The following is a 19,393-nucleotide window of genomic DNA, read 5'->3' as shown; positions in this document are numbered from 1 at the left end:
TTAACACAGGCAGAGGCACCTCCCCATCAGTCAGGCTCCAAAATCCAACTGGTGCCTGTGTCCAGTCCAAATCCTGAAGAAAGAGAGGAAACTGAGTTTGACCACTGGGGTCTGGATGATTGCAAACATTTTCCAGGGAAATAAAGGAACTCAGAATATAAACTTCGCAGTGTAGTAATAATGAACTAGAGAGTTTTAGAAATTTTATTCTTGGCCTACAATATCTGGAGTTTGATTGGTGTTGACACAAAGTTCCCCTTCATAAGTTTGGGTAGGAATAGATGTGCTTTATGTACAGTAAAAGAAGATGGAGGTTCCCAAAATTGGTTCTAAGATATTAAGCAGGAAATAATCAAACAGCAAACACTCTGGGCTCCTTGCAGGGTGAAATAGTGTCATTTGGGATGTCTTGGTGTTGGTGATTTTCCAAAATGGCAGGTTGGTTTTCATTTTGGACACCAATGAAGAAGTGACTTTTCCTCACTGCCACCCACCTTCCCCATTGCACAGTAGAGCAGAAACAACATAATGGCACATATAACATGCAGCTGGCCTGCACAGGAACAAGAAAAGTATGTTTTTCCTTTGAAATTTTAATTTTTACTTGTTTTTTCATAATAAAAATAAAACTTAATAGTCACTTATTCTAATTTCTAGGTGATTTAGCACAACCCCTTCTTTATTCTAAAGACTTGATGTTCCTTTATCAGTCATTCGGGAAAGCCCCATCCTGATGTGCATCTTTTGGGCAGTTTTATGATGGAACTGATGTGTAGGACTATCAAACAAATCCATACATATGAAGTAGCCATTTCCTAGGGCATCTGTGTGCACAGAATCACAGGATATGCTGCTTCCTTCTACTCACCGGGCAAAGCATTTCTGATTCACCAGGGTCTTCACAGCAGTCTTCACATCCTTGTTTCTGAGGCTGTAGATGATGGGGTTGAGCATGGGGGTCAGCACCCCATAGAAGAGGGAGATGAGCTTGTCTGAAACATCCTGCTTGTCTGCCCCCAGGGGGTCCTTAGATTTGGGCTTTGCATACATGAAAAGAATAGTCCCATAGAAGATGACCACCACAGTGAGGTGGGCAGAGCAGGTAGAGAAGGCCTTTCTCCTCCCCTCAGCTGAGGGGATCTTTAGGATGGTGGTGAGGATGAAGATGTAGGAGACAAAGATGAACAGAACTGGGATCCCCAGGAAGATCACATTGGCCACTGCCATACTGATCACATTGATGGAGATGTCAGCACAGGCCAACTTCAGGACAGCCAGGATCTCACAGGTGAAGTGGTTGATGACATTGTCCCCACAGAAGGGCAATTGTACTGCAAGGGAGATCTGCACCAAGGAATTGACTCCACCAGCCACCCAGGAGCTGGCCGCCATGGGCACATAGGCAGCCTTGCTCATGACCATGGGGTATCTGAGGGGGTTACAGATGGCCACATAGCGATCAAATGCCATCATGCCCAGAAGCACACACTCTGTGGCCCCCATGGCAAAGGAAAGAAACATCTGCCCAGTGCAGGCTGAGAAGGAAATGGTTTTCCTGGGAGTGAGGAAGCCATCCAGGACTAGAGGGATGGAAGAGGTCGTGTAGCAGATGTCCAGGAAAGAGAGGTTCCCCAGGAAGAAGTACATGGGTGTGTGTAGGCGGGAGTCAAGGGCAGTCACCAGGATGAGGACCCCATTGCCCAGCAGGATCACCAGGTACATGGACAGGATGAGCACAAAGAATGTTTTCTCAAGCTTTGGCTGATCTGAGAGCCCCAGCAAGACAAATCCTGCCAAAACAGATTTGTTGGCCACTTCCATTCTAAATTCTCTCTTCTACCCTCAGGAAAACTGAGGACAGCAAACACATGTTTATAGGGATCAATATGTGGGGATAACAATGAGGTCCTTCTAGAATCTATTAATTAAATTTACCTTTTGTCATGCCAGTGTATAATATCAGCAGCAAAGTTCTAAAAATCATTGTCCACTGAAATACCTTAAAAGTTGGGATATATCAAATCAAAAGCAGAAAGAGCAGGCCCTGGAAGCCTAACCAAACTGCAATATATGGCAAAACTGTAGCCAAATCAATAGTACTGACACACTTGAAGGAAGGATCTCTATGGGAACACACAAGAGGAACCCTGAGGGTGTGCTGCACACATGGGTCCAGGGCACTGACTAACTCTTCTCACCAGCCCTGCCTGCCCACAATTGCCCCTGCAGTGTTCTTGGGGGCTTCAGGCTGTCACACTCAGTGATGCTAACCCCTGGCATCACTCCCCTGGCTCTAATTCTGTGTTTGTATAGTAATTTTGTAACTATCATTTTGGCTCCATGTGGAGTCCTACATGGAGAGATGGTGATGGGCAGAGGTCAGGAACATTAAGACCTGCCTACCATTTATATTTGTTACTTTATGTCAGGTTTATACTTCATTTCTTGTGAGTTTGGCTGGTGCTCTCCCTTCATTGCACTGTCAGTAGGCAAAATCCTGTTAATAGTTCATTCAGATCCCAATGGAAGCACTTCCACATTCCCCCTCTGTAACCATGGCCTTTGTCCACAGCATTGCAATTCTGCACCAGCCCCCAGGGCTGGGGAGCAGGTGTAAAATCCAAGAACAAATGTCCCTCATGCCTCCCAGTGTGAGCATTTGTGACTTTGTGAGCAGGCTCTATGCTTTTGTGGCTGTTCTGTAGTCTACAAATCCCCACTCAAACCCCTCCATACCTGCGTTGACCATTAAAGGCACGGCAACACAACAGTAATGCTTTCTACCCCACAGAAAAGCAGACCATTCTATCCAGCCTTGCAGAGGGGTCACTCCAAAGAGACATTGTACATATGATGTACTCCAGTTGCGGAGACCAGTAAACCCAATACATTAGAGGAAACCTTGGCCTTGGCTTCTCATGTTAAACAGGAGGAAACGGAAGCTCATGAGTGCTCCCCTGTTGTGCCAGAGCAGATCTACTGAGGAGTGAAGGACCCATTATGAAATGCTGGTCATCTTTGCTTTCCCTAGGATACTCAGGAAAAATAGAGATGCCACACCTTTCTCTAAGATGTTTGCCTTATAACAGAGCTTGGGGTGGGGGACAGGGCGGGGGGTCCCTGAGCTTCCCACATTGCCTCTGTGACTTTACACTATTTCTGTTAGTCTGAAGATATCCTCAAGCAATTATCAGAGGAAATTAACTGTGAGAATTGGGAACATTTGAAAAAAAGAGAGATCTGTTTTCAAAGACATGAGTTCTATTGGCTGGAGAATCTCAGACTTGGCAGGAATGTTGCAATGTAACTGGGTTTGCCTCTTTCCCCTCAATTGTATGAACATCTGTGAAATGCAATTTTCCCATTTCTGCTTTGAATACCTTGAGCTATGTTGTATCATTCCTCTGTCAGACAGCCTTGACTGTTAGAAGGTTTTCCCTCACATCAAGCACAGCTTTCTTCTTCTAAGGTTATCCCCACACTGTACCACCTGCCCCATCCCTACACTGGCCTATACTCCCAGGACATGCCTGCTTCCTTCCCTTATCAAAGCCTTTCACAGACATGGGAGCTGTGACCAGGTCCCCACTCTCAACCATGTTTTTCCTCTCCCACCTACTTGAAGAAGTTCTGGCCAAAGAGAGGGCTCAGCTTAGATCCAGTATGGAGTTGGAGATGAGGCCATGGTGGGGTTGGGAGCTTACCTGGACAGAAGGTTTCATGGTAGAGAGGATGCTGGAAGGCTTCTGGCCTTACAGGTGATTGCTTCAATTGCCCACCATGACCACCCCCGTCTAGCTCTATCTGTTGAGGCTGGGCCTGGAAACCTGCCAGTTCTGTTTAGCTGTCTTGGAGCTAAGTTGTTCCTTCAAATTTCACAGCAAGGTGAAGAACATTCAGGGTTGGCCATAGGCTAAGGAGCTCTCACTGTTCCCTTTCCTGGCCTTCTCCATGCCCAGTGAGATAATAGCCGGAAGGACATCTTGAGTTGCTGTTTCCCAGTGGTCCTGGCAGCCATGTCCAGCCTGCATGCTTGGGGCAGACACACTTTGTTCTCTGCCGCTTGCCCTCTCTCCATAGGTTCTGTCATGGAGCCATGCAGCAATTAAGAGTTCTGGTTGTTTGGGGCCAGTTTTAATCCCAGAAGCAATTTAAAGTTTGGTGAAGGCCTCATAGGAGTTTAGGGCCTGTGTCCTATGAACCCAATTAGAGAAGTCATAGACAACACTGTAAATCTCAACTCTCACTACAAAGAGAGGTTCCTTAGATTAGAAAATTCCCATCCTCTCCTTGCCAACCTTCCCAGAAATAGAGGAGATGACTAAGGTCTGACTGTGCTTTTACCACAATGGTATCTGTTAAAGGAGTCTTGTACTTGTCTTTGCAAGGCTAAGAGTCCCAACAAGAGGTGGAAGGTATGCCCAGGCCCTGGCAGACACACTGGGCATATTCATGCTTCAGGAGCTGACCCTTGCTGCTGTCCCTTGGCACCCATCCAGAGCTGACCAGCTCTAACCCTTAACCTCAAAGACAGGAAGCAACAGAAATGTACCACAGGTCAGCTCCAGGCACTAGAAAGAGGACAGAAATGACAAGGGTGGCACCTCTGATTTCCAGAAATGTCCCAGTGACAGCTACAGTCTGAGAGATGATTGCCTGGTGCCCCTAAGCTATATGGGAGCCCAGAGCAGGCAAGAGTCAGAGGAAGGAGGTCAGGGCAGTTTAGGTCCCCACTAAGAAGCAACTCTTTCTGTGTCCTGCCATGCTATAGCAATGTGGGGAACAAGGATTACGGATTGCAGCAGAGGACATGAGGGCAGAAGAGAGCTCTGGGCTTGGTGAGAGAACAACCAAGTTTAGCTTTAGAAGCTTCTCTGAAGTCACAGGCCAGGCAGGGAACTAGGTAACTAGCATTTTGCTAAGAGTTTTTGTTTAGTTAGAGATCTTTAGTGATGGGGAACCGAAAATCCTTCAGGTAAACTCAGTTGGGGTCCAGGAGGTGAGAGTCAGGCAGTGTGGAGCTTGGCCATGCCTGCTCAACAGGGCCTGAGGACAGGAATCTTCCCTTAGAAGTTGATGAGGGGGAAGGCAGGGAGGAGGAGCCTTGGATTGAAGCCTAATCTCTATCAAAAGCAACTGACAAAGACCTGCCTTATCTGCAGGGTGGGTTTGCTAATAAGAGACTCTGGGTACTAACGCTCCCTCCGTAAGAAGAAGATGGAAGTTGGTATCAGAGTTTGATGTATGTCCCCATCACCCATGTGGACATGGTGGTTCATGTTACCACAGGGGAAATGCACAAAGATTTCATTATAAGGCATGGGTTCAGCCCCTTTCCACCAATGCTGTTGTCATTTTCATGAAGACTGAGGAGAAGCAGCCCTGGAGACCCCTTGCTAGTCATCTCTATAACCCAAAGACCACCACCAGCTTCAGGCTAGGAACTGGCATGTTGGGATTTTCTCTTAGGAAAAAGTTTAACTCCTCCAAGCCCTCACTTAGACCATCTATAGAAATCTCCAAGCCACACGCCACATGTCTCCGAGCTCAAGGAGTAGAGGGGGATAAGAGAATGTTGAAAGGTAGTTGGGGAGAGACATCTGTGTGTTTCCTTTAGCACCTGTATGCTAAGTACATGTTTAGGCACTGAAGACAAATCTATCTGGAACTTTTGGGTCCATCTCAAGACTCCCCCACCCTCTGCCTGGACACTCTTACTTTAGGATGTCCCATCCCAGATGATGTCAAAATGCACCTGAATCACACTTGAAGTATAATTTTGTAGTATATTTGTAATGATTTTTCTACTTTTGTTATTAAAATTATTTGGCTTACAAGTGATTCAATTTATGATTCTACGATTTCTCAACAAAAAGCATAAAAACTCTGGAGAGTGAAAGTAACTAACTACAGATTGTTCTAAAATAATGGGTCGCCTGGGTGGCACAGTTGTGTAAGCATCTGACTCTTGGTTTTGGCTCAGGTCCTGATCTCGGGGTCATGAGATCGAGCCCCGCCTTGGGCTCTGGGCTCAGCATGGACTCTGCTTGGGATTCTCCCTCTCTCTCTGCCCCTCCCCAACCCTGTGCATGCTTGCTCTGTGTGTGTGTGTGTGTGTGTGTGTGTGTGTGTGTCTCAAATAAATAAAATAAATCTTTAAAATATGATTCATGAATATAAGCATTTATCCATTACTGAAGTTGACATAATGTTCTCTTTTTTAGGAATGCAAATAAATAATTATTAAGGTTTTTTTAAGGGTTTTGTGTTTGTTATGTAGTTAAGAGCCAACATGTTTTCGAGACTTCGAGTATCTTTGTACTTGGAGAACACCCCACAGACCTGACTACCACACCCTCATGTGCAGGAGGTAAGACAGCCCTGCCGACTTGGCTCAGGAGTAAACACACTTGTACAATAAGTACAAATTAATATCCATTTATAGGAATTTAACTTAGCAAATCGTTTTTAGGGAATAATTTTTTTTCCTTGAACAAAAGGAATTCACCCAGTTTCTGTCCGTGGGAGCCAGGGTACAAGAGACACCTGAGAAGGATGTAGGCCATCACACACACAGCTCACAAGCCAGTGCTGAGATTTGGCAATTGTTCTCTGTCGCAGGTAAGCTTTCCCAAAAAGCTGACCCTGATGGGGAGACTTTCACGCAGGAGAGAGCTCTTAAGATCAACACCTATGGGGTGAAGATGAAAGAAGCAGGAGTGAGTTCAGAGGGCCAACTTGAACTGCCCATAACTCTCAAGGGCCAAGGGCGAACCAGCGCAGGAACTCCCAACTGCATGCAGTCAGCCACCAACACTCCCAACAGCCGAGGTAAGAGGAGTTTCAGCCCTAGGTGGGGTAGGGGTAGTTTTGGGGTGATACACCGCTTCCAGCATCCACTACACACCTGTAACCAATACTTCTCAAGGTTAATGTGCATATGAGTCCCTGGAGGGATCTTGTTAACTGTAGGTCTGGAATATGCTTGTCTAAAAATCTCCAGCTGATACTGACACTGCTGGCCCATGGACCACACTGTAAGCAGCATGGCTCTGAACTCCCGTTGCCCCTCACCTAGTATTAATTTGCACTGAATTTCTCAAGTGATCAGAGTGTGTGGGTCACAACGTATCCCACCATCACTGGGTGACGTGCTTCTGAGCCACCAGGTTCCTCACAGCGGTCTTCACGTCCTTGTTCCTCAGACTGTAGATGATGGGGTTGAGCATGGGGGTCAGAAGCCCATAGAAGAGGGAGATGAGCTTGTCTGAAACATCCTGCTTGTCTGCCCCCAGGGGGTCCTTAGATTTGGGCTTTGCATACATGAAAAGAATAGTCCCATAGAAGATGACCACCACAGTGAGGTGGGCAGAGCAGGTAGAGAAGGCCTTTCTCCTCCCCTCAGCTGAGGGGATCTTTAGGATGGTGGTGAGGATGAAGATGTAGGAGACAAAGATGAACAGAACTGGGACCCCCAGGAAGATCACATTGGCCACTGCCATACTGATCACATTGATGGAGATGTCAGCACAGGCCAACTTCAGGACAGCCAGGATCTCACAGATGAAGTGGTTGATGACATTGTCCCCACAGAAGGGCAATTGTACTGCAAGGGAGATCTGCACCAAGGAATTGACTCCACCAGCCACCCAGGAGCTGGCCGCCATGGGCACATAGGTGGCCTTCCTCATGACCACGGGGTACCTGAGGGGGTTACAGATGGCCACATAGCGATCAAATGCCATCATGCCCAGAAGCACACACTCTGTGGCTCCCATGGCAAAGGAGAGAAACATCTGCCCAGTGCAGGCTGAGAAGGAAATGGTTTTCCTGGGAGTGAGGAAGCCATCCAGGACTAGAGGGACTGAGGAGGTTGTGTAGCAGATGTCCAGGAAGGAGAGGTTCCCCAGGAAGAAGTACATGGGTGTGTGTAGGCGGGAGTCAAGGGCAGTCACCAGGATGAGGACCCCATTGCCCAGCAGGATCACCAGGTACATGGACAGGATGAGCACAAAGAACGTTTTCTCTAGTTTTGGATGGGCAGAGAGGCCAAGCAAAACAAATTCTGTCACAGCAGACTGGTTGGATGCTTCCATTTCAAATACTCTCCTGTATCCCTGAAAGTACGGAAGGCAGAAATACGTGTTGGTTTTCTGATGGCTTGCTTGAGTCACTACATGGGGATCACAGGGGTGCCTGGGTGGCTCAATGGGTTAAAGCCTCTGCCTTCATCTCAGGTCAGGGTCTCAGGATCCTGGAATCAAGCCCTGCATCAGGCTCTCTGCTCAGCAGGGAGTCTGCTTCCCCTCTCTCTCTCTGCCTGTCTCTCTGCCTACTTGTGATCTTTGTCTGTCAAATAAATAAATAAAATCTTAAAAAATATATATATACTACATGGGGATCACAATATGAGGTCCCTAAAATTGTAAATAAATTTAACTTGTGGGATTCAACTAAAAGACCAAGTTATCTAAAGTTAGTCTGTGTATCAGTCAAAAGCATGAAATGCAGAATGTGGAAATCCAGAGAAGCTTAATAAAATAAAAGACATTTTTGTCTAGTCAATGACATTAATATACCTCAAGCAAAAATTACATGTCTGCATATGCTGTGTGTCTTCCACACTTTACAGAAAAGCAGGAGCCTCTGAGTAACTCTGTCTCTGTCATATAATTGGGACCTCAGACTAGCTCAGCTCAGTGACACCAGCCATTGATGTCATGTGGCCCATTCCTATGGATCTAGTTCTCTCCTTGCCCAGCAAGTTTCTATTATAAGTGGACTTCCAGGGGCGCCTGGGTGGCCCAGTGGGTTAAGCCTCTGCCTTCGGCTCAGGTCATGGTCTCAGGGTCCTGGGATCGAGCCCCACATCAGGCTCTCTGCTCATCAGCAGATGCTTCCCTTCCTCTCTCTCTCTGCCTGCCTTTCTGCCTACTTGTGATCTCTGTCTGTCAAATAAATAAATAAATAAAATCTTAAAAAAAAAAATAAGTGGACTTCCAACACAGTCTTATAGGAAGAGAATATATAGGAAGAGAATATATGGCTTGAAAACATAAGGTTACTTTAATAGTTTTCTTACACAGTATCTGGTTTACACTTCAGTATTTTGTGAATGTAGTTAGTGTAAATCACTTCATCTGATCTTAACCCTCTTCTCTGGAAAATCTGACCAAATTGAATTTCTGGAGCCTACCACTTGCAGCTCCCACCAAAGACTCCAGAAACCTGACCTGCAGCACAGGCCTTGTGTGTCGCCTCCTGTGACTGCAGCTGACCTGTCTGCACCTCTGCTTCTCTGGAACTTGGGCCCAAGGAATGAAATCTTACCTGATGGTCAGAGCCCATTCATAACTCTCACCCTTAGAGTCAGTTGAGTGGGGCTTGAGTCACATGCCTTCCAGTGCCACATAGATACTTTGCAGACATTGTCACAGGTACTTCTACTCAGCTGCCTAGAACATCCAAGCCACAGTGTAGATCATCACAATTTTACTGCCAAAGAGATTAGGAACACCAGATGTCATCAGGGCCTGTAGCAGGGGACCCAAAACAGCATGGATACACGTTCTTAACATGGGCACATTGTCACCTACTGTCTGACTTCCAGGTGTCTCTAAATGACCCCAGGTATAGAAGGGTCCAAAGTGCAGCCACAAGTCACAGTCCATAGAAGCTACAGCTACTCACGGTGCCTTTGCCTGACCTTGATGCTCAGTGAGACAAGGAGACAAAGGCTGACTCTCAAGGTTGAGACTCAGCCAGGAGCCTCAGCCCAAAGGAGACTGTACCCTGTGTGGGCTGGCAAGCCATGCCTGGCTATTGGACCCAGCACCCTCTTCCTTGAACTCCACACTTTCTCCAGAGGGCCCCATGATGGCTCTCTCAGGAATTAAGGCTGGGTTGCTTTGGGGCCAGGCCTTATCCCAGAAGCAATTTAAAGTTTAGTGAGAGGCTCAGAATTTAGACTTCATTCTCGTAGACCCAATTAGGCATTATTGTGAAATCTACCCAACGCCCCCCTCTCACTCCAAGGAAATCTCAGCTTAGAACCTCCTCTGGCCAGGTAATCAGAGTTCCACTGGGTTTAGATCACAAAAAATGGGCCCAAGATGGCTCTGTCATTGCCCTCAGAGAGCCTGGAAGGAAGAAGAGCTGGGTCTCAGTGATTCAAATATTCCCAGGGAACTTTGAGCCAGGCAGATTCCCTGCCATCCAGGCACCTCCGCCCCTCCACTCAGTGACCCAGTGTTCATTCTCTTTCTCTCTCCCCTTCCCTCTCCCTCTCTCTCTCTCCCCCTACCCACCCCTGTCCCTCTCACCAACCTGCCCACCGTTCTGAACAACTGCCCTGAACATGTCATATGTGCCAAGCCTTGTGCCAAGTACCAAAGAGTAGAGATGGGGGACATGATGACCAGGAATGGGTCTTTGTCTTCAGAGAAGCCGGCAGAGTAGAAATATCTAGAGAGCAGGCATGACTGAGAAAGCCACAAAGCTGTCCAGGAGGCTGTGCTCAGGAGGACTATGCAGAACTCGCCTAGGACAAAAATAGCAGGGACGGGGGCAAGAGGGCACGGGGAGACATGCAGGAGGAAAAACTGATAGGATTTAGAGGTTAGTCTGGGAGGGATACAGGCAAGACAGGAGTCGACAGTGGCTAAAATCGCAGATGCTGGGAAGCAGCTGGTGACGTGGAGGAGAGCCTGCCTGGCTGGTCGGGATAGCTGCAGCACCATTTCTGATATTTCAGTCATCTGAATTTTCACACATCTTGTGTGCCCCACTCATTGATTACTAGTAATAAAGATAGGACTGAAAAACAGTTTCTGTGAGGAGTTTATGGCCTATTGGATTTGTTATATTTGAGATGATGGTGAAATGTTGATATTAATAAAAGTTGCCACTAATTTATAACTGTTTCCTAGATCTTGTCTCACCTAATGCTCCTCAAGATCTCTTGAGGTAAATCTGAGGGATACCTGTATATGAGCAGTGGAGGGACCCTCCATCACTGGGCTCCAGCCTGGGATTCATGGTGTCTAACATCTTTGGCTTCTGGGAGCCTGTCCCTCCCTCACTCTTGGTTTTCTCAGGCCAAGGGGTTGTTATAGGGCTCATGCAGGTGGGCCTTGTCATTAGACAGGCACCCAGTGTCAATATAATCTGGCCCCCCTAAGGCAGAGCTCTGGGTCCCCTGCCTCTAGGACTCTACCACACAGAAGACTCAACCACTCTGGCCCTACTCCTAATCGGCCCCTTCTCTTTTCCCTCTCACTCATCTTCAGCTTACCATGGCTCTGGGTTTTTAAGCCTAACTGTCTATTTACTGTGGTTTCTCCTTCCTCTCCTTCCTTCCTTCCACCAGCTGCTGACTATATCCTGGTGTTTGAGTTCAAGCTCCTGAGAGACAGATCTAAAGGGTTTGGTTAGTCATCATCTAGTAAGGCTGCCAGAGAGCTCGCAGGTTAACTGCCCCTAGAACAGGAGTCCACTGGTCTAGTCAGGTGAGTCCTGTGGTCTGTGTGCTTCATGGTACAAAGCATGGAAACAATTTGAGGGGCAGGAGAACATGGGCATACCCAGTAAGTGAGGCTTGCTGGAACAAAGCAGTGAATCAGGCAAGTATTACTGAGATAGTCCAGCATTCAGACTTCGGAAATTATACCCTTGTGTCTCCACTGAGTGCTTGCTGTGTGAGTAGTCTCCTTTCCATGAAGAAACAAAGCCTTGACCCTCTCACCTACCATGGAGACAACTTCACCCTCCTGCCTCTTCCCTTTTCCCTCTTCAAGGAAGTTCTGTTTCCCTAACCTTATAGAACCTGATTCCAGTCCTGGTTTTATCTCGAAATGGTGGTGGTTCTTTTCGCACAGAGAATGTGCTAGAATGATTCCTGAAAGACTCTCAAAGCGTTTTTGAGAAAGGTTAAAAAGTTTTGACCAGGGATCTGGTCACAGGCCTTGTGAATTCCATGGGATGTTATGTCCACATTTGTCCCCAGGAAGCCACAATAAGCAGATACCTCCCTACAAAATACGGGAGTTGCTGGGGTTCAGAGCACCCCTTCAGTCAGCTCCACTCATCTTTGGCAAACTCACATTCACACACACCCAAACACATGGAATAAGGATGTTTTTGGCACATAAAGCTTTGTTTTGGCCAATTAAAACCCAAATATTCCCTGGCTGGTCTGCAGGCAGAGAGAAGAAATAAAGACAGACATTTTCAGCAATACTTCTAATCTCAGTGCCCTGAGATCCCACACACAGGGTTTGTAAGAAATCTAGCTCAGTGCTCCTCAAGTGTAACTACAGGCAGCTTTAGCATCACGTGGGAACTTGTAAATAATGCAGATCCCTGAGCACCTCCCTGGACCTACAGAATCAGTCTGGTGGTGGGTCCACCTCTATCCGTGTGTGTGTGTGTGTGTGTGTGTGTGTACATGTTTGTCTAATCTCTGTATTAGCAAGTCCTCTGGATGATTCTGATGCATGCTAATGTCTGAGAAGCACTGGTCCATCTAGATGTTTCCTAGAATTGGAATCTAGTTATTCTTTGGGAGGAATCTAAGAGGAGGAGGGTATTTTTTGTGAATGATCCAAGCAGCTGCCTAGAATCCCTCTGCTCTGGAGTCAGCTGTTCTTTCAGGCTTGTTTGCCCCTAGCTCCTGGCCCTTGACCATCCATACCCCTGTGGACCTCCTCTGGGTCACTGTTCTCGGGGTCTTTCTATCCTTGGGTCCACTTTGTCTGAGAGTCCTCACCATAGAGTAAGTGGCACCTTAGCAGCCCAGAGGTGAAGGGGGGAATCCCATAGATACTCTGACTTTGCATTTCAGGGGGCTGCTGGTCATCTCTTAGGGGGGTACAGTAGCAATTGTATCCAGAGAGGCAGAGAAGGGCCAGCAACCCCAGGCCTCCAGCCACTCTAGATGTTTAGTCAGTGAGTCTCCATTCATGAACACACTGTGCACTAGAATGAATTCATCTTGTCTCCTAAAACTAGCAACCCAGTTAGTGTTTTCTACTTCAGTCCTGTCCCCAGCATCCACCCATCATCTGAGCAGGAAATAGTGACTCTACCTTCTTTCCTGCCTACTACACGCAACCAAACTCTAGGATTGTATTTTGCATCCACCGAACATTTCCTGAACCTCTCTCTTCACTACCCCTTCATCCCTTCCCAGTTGACGTCCTTATCTTCACTTGCCTTTTAGTGTTTCTCTGTCTTTTTAGTTCTGTCCTCCTGCCCCCAATCTTCCCCCATACAGTGTCCAGAAGGATCAACCTCAGATGGAAATTTGACCACAGCAGACCTTTACTTAAACTCCCTAAATGCCTCTGGAGCCCTTACAGAAGTGTATCTCCTCAGGATGCCCCCGAAGACCAGCTAGAGTCCAGTCCCGCCTCCCTCCCCATCAGCAGCACCTGCCCAGAACACTCCGGCCATATTCCACACTGCTGACTGCACCATCTCTCCTGCACCTGCTCTTCTGTGTCTTTGCTTATGCAGCTGCTGCTTCTGGGATGATTCCCACTCCCCGTTGTCAGGTCAGTTGTCACTCATGCCCTCCAGCGGTGTGCTGGTCAAGTTCGACAACAGGACCTCCAGGTCAAAAAGCCCTGATCTGGAGCATTTGCTGATTTCTGTGGTATAAACACTGCCACGATGGCCAATTTCAAGAACCAACGAAGTCACTGAATGGGAATTAGGCAGGGATGTACACAAGTGGTGAGGCAGCTTCAACACATGAAAGACTTTGGATCATTTTCCCCCAACCCCACCACCCGCCAGGAGGTCTGACCCCTGCCTCCCTCTGGGCTCTCCCAGCACCTGGGCATTCTCTTCTCCCTCTCCTGCACGTCCTCCCTTGGTCATTTCTCTTCGTGTTCCTCTCTTGCCACTAGAGGGCGCAATCGAGAAGGTGGTCCCTCAGCACATCCCTGCCTTCCGGGCATTACACACCCAGTGATTGCTGGCTGTACCCATTGTCTGGACCCACCCCGGCTCTTGGCCACAGTCTGTCCCTGACTTCCGAGAGGTTTCAGAGCACGTGCACAAATGACAGGTTGCTGAAAGGAAGTGATTTGAATAGATGCTGGGTGAGGATTGAGGAAGAAAGCAGCAGGTTGCTTCAAGGGCCTAATTCAACAAGTTGAAATTTAGAGGAAAAGTCTAAGTCTTCCACTCAGGGGACACTTAAGTGGCTCAGTCAGTTAAGTGTCTGTCTTCGTCTCAGGTCATTGTCTCTGGGCCCTGAGACTAAGCCCCACATCAGGGGCTCTCTGCTCAGTGGGGAGTCTGCTTCTCCTTCTGCCCCCCACCGTGCTCCCACATGCTCTCTCCTTCCCTCTTTCTCTAATAAATAAACACAATCTTTAAAATAAAATAAAAAAAAAAAGGAAAAGAAAAAGAAAAAGTCCACTCAGACTCCTAAGAGCCACTGCCTAAGCACTGAGTTGGGAGGATGGGCTTGGGCATAGCACAGGAGAAAAAGACTTGGGAATCAGAGTGAGTCCTGGAATCACTGCCCAGCAGGCTGTTGGACCCTCTTAACAGAATTGTGATGTTTAGAGAGAAGAAGGGAGAAGGGGCGGGAAGGAAAAAGCAAGCAGGCAGCAAACTTCCTCCAGGGCCTTCAGCGTAATTGGATCTTGGGGATGATCTCCCAGAAGGATACGAAGTTTCTAAACTGAGTACCACTCACTTTCCAAACTTTAAATGACTTCAGGGACTAAAATGGTCCCGAAAAACACACTAGAATTTAAATTATCTTCTAAAGGTGATGGCCAGTCCTTTGGAGATTGTGCCTTGAGCACGGGAGGCAGGTGGAGGGGAGAGGACGGGCTGGACCCCTCTCCATCCTTGTCACATGTTCTGAGCCCTCACCCTGGCGCTTCAGACCCAGTGTTGCTATTTCTGATCTGTGGCCTCTTCCCAGCCCTCAGGAAACAGATGGATCACTTCTGTTCTCCATGTTTCTGATCCAGGTAAGTGCAGGTTTCGATCATATCCGGATTTTCATTAGCAAGCTATATTTCTGTCATCAGGCTTGATTGTAATGGAGTAGAAGCGCAGGAAGGGGAGAAGCCCTGGCATCGGTGTTGTGTTACTCTCCCAGAGTCATATAGACCCAGCAAACTGCAAGATCATCTGGACTCATCCCACTTCATACAGAGGGGACAGGGCTCGCCTAGGACCACACAACTCGTAGTCTTTTGCACACATGCACTTGTCCCTTCTTGATTAAAACCATGGAGCGGGTGGGAGGCTCTATTTTTTTGGTAGTTAAGAATCCAAAGTTCAGTAATAATAATGAGCTGTGTTTCTAGATCTGGTGATGATGGCATAAAGGGAATATTTTCTTCACATGATCCACATTCTTGGGAGAGGATGGGCCAGCTCAGGCTGGGACCGATTTACTGCCCCAACACGTACGTCACAAGTAACAGTGTGTCCTGGGTACAGAAGCCAGCCCCAATCTGGGGGCCATTCTCCGGACTGCGCGGCCAAGTAGTCAATTCCTGAATGGTCTGTTTGCCTCAAAGAGATATATCAATTTTTTAAGATGCTGGGAGAAAAGGGGAGATGGACTCTTGTTTATCGTTATGCTGAAACCAAGAGATCTGTAGCTATTTGGAGGCCTGGCATTTGGAAGAGGGATTAAAGTTGCAAAGGAGCAAATTTCAGCTCAGTCCAGGGTGAAGCTGCTTCAGAGTGAAGTGCAGTGTCCCACGTCACTCCGGGACCCAAGTGCAAGCTGGAGGGCCAGGAGGAAGGAAGGAGGAGCTGTCTGCATTGGAAAGGGAGCACATTGCTAACTAAATCCTAAGGTCCATTGTCAGTAGCATTGACATGATTCTTGTGGTTGCTGTTGCCACGGATTCAATCACTTGTTGGCATGGCCATTTGCCTGACAATTTTCCCCACTAGATTTTGAGCTCTTCAAGGTCATGGGCTATGCCTTTCATTGCTGGGCTCCCACCACTGGGAGTGATGCCTGACCCAGAGCAGATGCTCCATCAGTGTCTGTCAACCTGAACTGACTTATGATGGCACATACTTGGTCACAGCTACAATGTGACCAGGTGTGTCTCTGAGCTCCCCAGACATAACCAAGGAAGCAGTTGGAGATCTGAGGGCACTTGGTGAGCTGGATGGAAAGTTTATGAATCTTTTAGAGACAGAGCAGGTAAATCTGAATGCCCAACACCCTCAGTGTGGCCTACAAGGTTTTGTTGTTTTGTTTTTTTTTAATTGATCCAGAATAAACCCCAGTTTGGGGAGCTCTTAGTCTGAGGAGACATTCAAGTTTTCTAGAAAGAAATACTGACAGAGTGAGTCTCAGGGCTTTGTGAACAGTCTCAGGGAAAAGCCAGGGCCTCTGATGCAGGGAGATGGAGAATGAAGAAAAGAAGGGAGATTTGGTCAGAATTCTCTGTGGTGTGGCCACAGTGCGCAGGAGGCCCCTTTGCTGCTCCAAACGTACCAAAGGATCAACAGATGTTAAGACCTTGGCACCATGGCCTGAGCTGATTCTCTCAACAGGTGACACCGGGGCAGGGGATCTATTGGCTCCCATCTGTCCCAAGAAAAGTGATGCTTGATTTTCTGATGGTTTTCATTTAGGCGGTCTTGTCTCCTGCATGCCTTACTCTTTTTTAAATGTGTGCCAGATGTTGTATTTGCAAAATTCTTTATGGAAGTGATTTGGAAGACTGGGACAATGCTGCTTTCCTTCAGCATAGATTTACATTTGCTTCTGATTTTGGAAGCACCACCACCAAGAATGAATCTCAGGGGTTGAGAAGAGCTGAAGCTGAGCTACGGCACCTGTAAACAAAGTTTCCTTCAGTTTCTCTCCTACTCTTGTGGTGCTGCCCTTTGCGATGCCCTACTAAAGGGAGGAAGTGTAGTTAGAGGCCCTTCATGGTGAGCCTCGCACCTCAAAACCTGTCTCCTACCCTCAGGATCCTGTTCCTCGCACTGCTTAGCCTCTCAGCAGCCACTCCCAGATTCTATAAATGCCTCAGTTAACTCACAGCCTCCAATGCTACATTTCTCTGAATTCCACGATTCCCAGAATCATGACCTTATGGTTCTTAAGGTTGTACAACCTCACCAATGCTTTATGCAGATGTTCATGTCATGGTCTAGTTTTTGTTTTTAATTGTCATATGCAGGAGAGTTTGTCCAATTTAACTCTTCATTCTTACTGGAAGCAGAAGTTAAATATTTTTCTCTACTACATTTTTCCTAGAGTCCTATAAGATGACCAAATTATCAGAGTTATTCCCCAACGGCTCCGCAGGGTGGGGATCTTTCCCCTGCTGCCCAGGCACTTTTGGAGTCAGAGAGTGCTGAAACTGACTGCAGAGAGCTTCCACAGGTGACAGAGCAGATGCGTCATGGACAGGTCCAATCAGACCTCCCCTGGGGCGGGGTTCATCCTCCTGGGCCTCTCAGCCCACCCAAGACTGGAGAAAATGTTCTTTGTGCTCATCCTGCTGATGTACCTGGTCATCCTACTGGGAAACGGGGTCCTCATCCTGGTGACCGTCCTTGACTCCCGCCTGCACACGCCCATGTACTTCTTCCTGGGGAACCTCTCCTTCCTGGACATCTGCTACACAACCTCCTCAGTCCCCCTTATTCTCGACAGCTTCTTGACCCCCAGAAAAACCATTCCCTTCTCAGCTTGTGCCGTGCAGATGTTTCTCTCCTTTGCCATGGGAGCCACAGAGTGTGTGCTTCTGGGCATGATGGCATTTGATCGCTATGTGGCCATCTGTAACCCCCTTAGGTATCCCGTGGTCATGAGCAAGGCTGCCTATGTGCCCATGGCTGTCAGCTCCTGGGCAGCTGGTATCACCAACTCTGTAGTTCAGACATCCCAGGCTATGAGACTGCCTTTCTGTGGGGACAATGTCATCAATCACTTCACTTGCGAGATCCTGGCTGTCCTGAAGTTAGCTTGTGCTGACATCTCCATCAATGTGATCAGCATGGTCGTGGCTAATGTGATTTTTCTGGGGGTCCCAGTTATGTTCATTTTTGTCTCCTATGTGTTCATCATTGCTACCATCCTGAGGATCCCCTCAGCTGAGGGGAGGAGAAAGGCCTTCTCTACCTGCTCTGCCCACCTCACTGTGGTGGTCGTCTTCTATGGGACCATCCTCTTCATGTACGGGAAACCCAAATCCAAGGACCCCTTGGGGGCAGACAAGCAGGACCTTTCAGACAAGCTTACCTCCCTCTTCTATGGGGTGGTGACCCCCATGCTCAACCCCATCATCTACAGCCTCAGGAACAAGGATGTAAAGACTGCTGTGAGGAACCTGGTACATCAATAACACCTAACTGAGTGACTCTCAGTGATTTCCAAGATACCAGAATGCAAGACCTCCAAACTCCTTATTGTTTTCATGGGGAAATGGTAACCCAAAGTAGAGAAGGGAGCTTCCTAAGGTCCCTGCTGTAGACCCTGTGACTAAGACTAAGTAAACTGGTTCTCTATCTATTATCTATTCACCCACTCATTGTTCCAAGTTAATGGAGCTTTTGTCTATGACCCTAGAAGGGAGGAGCCTTCACATTTCTAGAAATGTTGGCTAGTTGTTGGCTTTGTGCACAACCACAGTGACATCGTATCTTATCTATTTTATGCTAGTGAAGTCTTAGATTCTCTGCCACCAGAAGTTGGTGTGTGTCCGTGAAGCCTTATCTGTGTGTGCAAAATTAAGAAACAACCACAGAATCTGGTTTTAGTAGAACTGGGCTCTTGGAATGTACTATGAGGCCCTGTGTAGAATTGTTAATCACTATACAAGCTTTGGTATTATCCTAGAGGCCTGTGTTCAGTAAGAATAACAAAAGGTATCATCTATATCATCATAGCATATTGGCTGATAGCACCATGGCAAGAATTTACCTTATGTCTTAGCACCAGGAAAAGAGGGCTCTTACCTGGATTGTGTAGCTGTCTGAGGAAGCTCAGAGAGATGTTTGGCCTCTCCTCCCCATGTCCCAGCTCCAATCATGCACTGATACAGTACTGCATAGCTGGGAGAGAGCAGCTGTCCAACTCTTTTCCCCACACAAATTACATGTGTGTTTGTATCATAGCAACAAACAGTCCCATGCAGGTGCCCAGACAATAAGGAAGTCCAAAACATGTTTTGGGGAAAGCAAAGGGTTACAATAATCCTCAGTTGCAGAGCTATCATCAGCCATTAGTAAGAGTTGGTTATGGCACGGGTGTGATGTGTGATGGGCTGGGGGGCTGTAGGTTTGGACTTTTGGGTAGCAGCCATAACAGCTTGGAGGATGGAGGTCATACTGGGTGAGAGACCTTCGACTGCACAGAAGAGAGAATTCTACTCAGCCTGGT

General features: G+C 47.5%; 3 protein-coding genes across 3 annotated transcripts; 1 reads left to right on the top strand and 2 right to left on the bottom strand.

The window, feature by feature from the left end:
* Positions 1–864: 864 nt before the first annotated feature.
* LOC122916897 (olfactory receptor 13C7-like) lies at positions 865–1,821 on the bottom strand. Its single transcript, XM_044264283.1, has one exon. The coding sequence runs from the start codon at positions 1,819–1,821 to the stop codon at positions 865–867; it is 957 nt and encodes a 318-aa protein (XP_044120218.1).
* Positions 1,822–7,139: 5,318 nt separating this feature from the next.
* On the bottom strand, positions 7,140–8,096 carry LOC122916896 (olfactory receptor 13C7-like). Its single transcript, XM_044264282.1, has one exon. It carries the CDS (start codon positions 8,094–8,096, stop codon positions 7,140–7,142), a length of 957 nt encoding a protein of 318 aa, XP_044120217.1.
* Positions 8,097–17,411: 9,315 nt separating this feature from the next.
* On the top strand, positions 17,412–18,356 carry LOC122916895 (olfactory receptor 13C7-like). The gene has a single exon (XM_044264281.1). It carries the CDS (start codon positions 17,412–17,414, stop codon positions 18,354–18,356), a length of 945 nt encoding a protein of 314 aa, XP_044120216.1.
* Positions 18,357–19,393: the final 1,037 nt, after the last annotated feature.

The sequence above is a fragment of the Neovison vison genome, chromosome 9 (genome assembly GCF_020171115.1).
Source record: "Neovison vison isolate M4711 chromosome 9, ASM_NN_V1, whole genome shotgun sequence".
In the NCBI taxonomy this organism is placed as follows: Eukaryota; Metazoa; Chordata; class Mammalia; order Carnivora; family Mustelidae; genus Neogale; species Neogale vison.
The sequence above is the reverse complement of the archived record's forward strand: the minus strand, read 5'-3'. Positions and strand labels throughout refer to the sequence as shown.

Excerpts from the sequence above, each read along its gene's own strand:
- LOC122916895 (XM_044264281.1), top strand. The coding sequence starts at position 17,412 with ATGGACAGGTCCAATCAGACCTCCCCTGGGGCGGGGTTCATCCTCCTG.
- LOC122916897 (XM_044264283.1), bottom strand. The coding sequence starts at position 1,821 with ATGGAAGTGGCCAACAAATCTGTTTTGGCAGGATTTGTCTTGCTGGGG.
- LOC122916896 (XM_044264282.1), bottom strand. The coding sequence starts at position 8,096 with ATGGAAGCATCCAACCAGTCTGCTGTGACAGAATTTGTTTTGCTTGGC.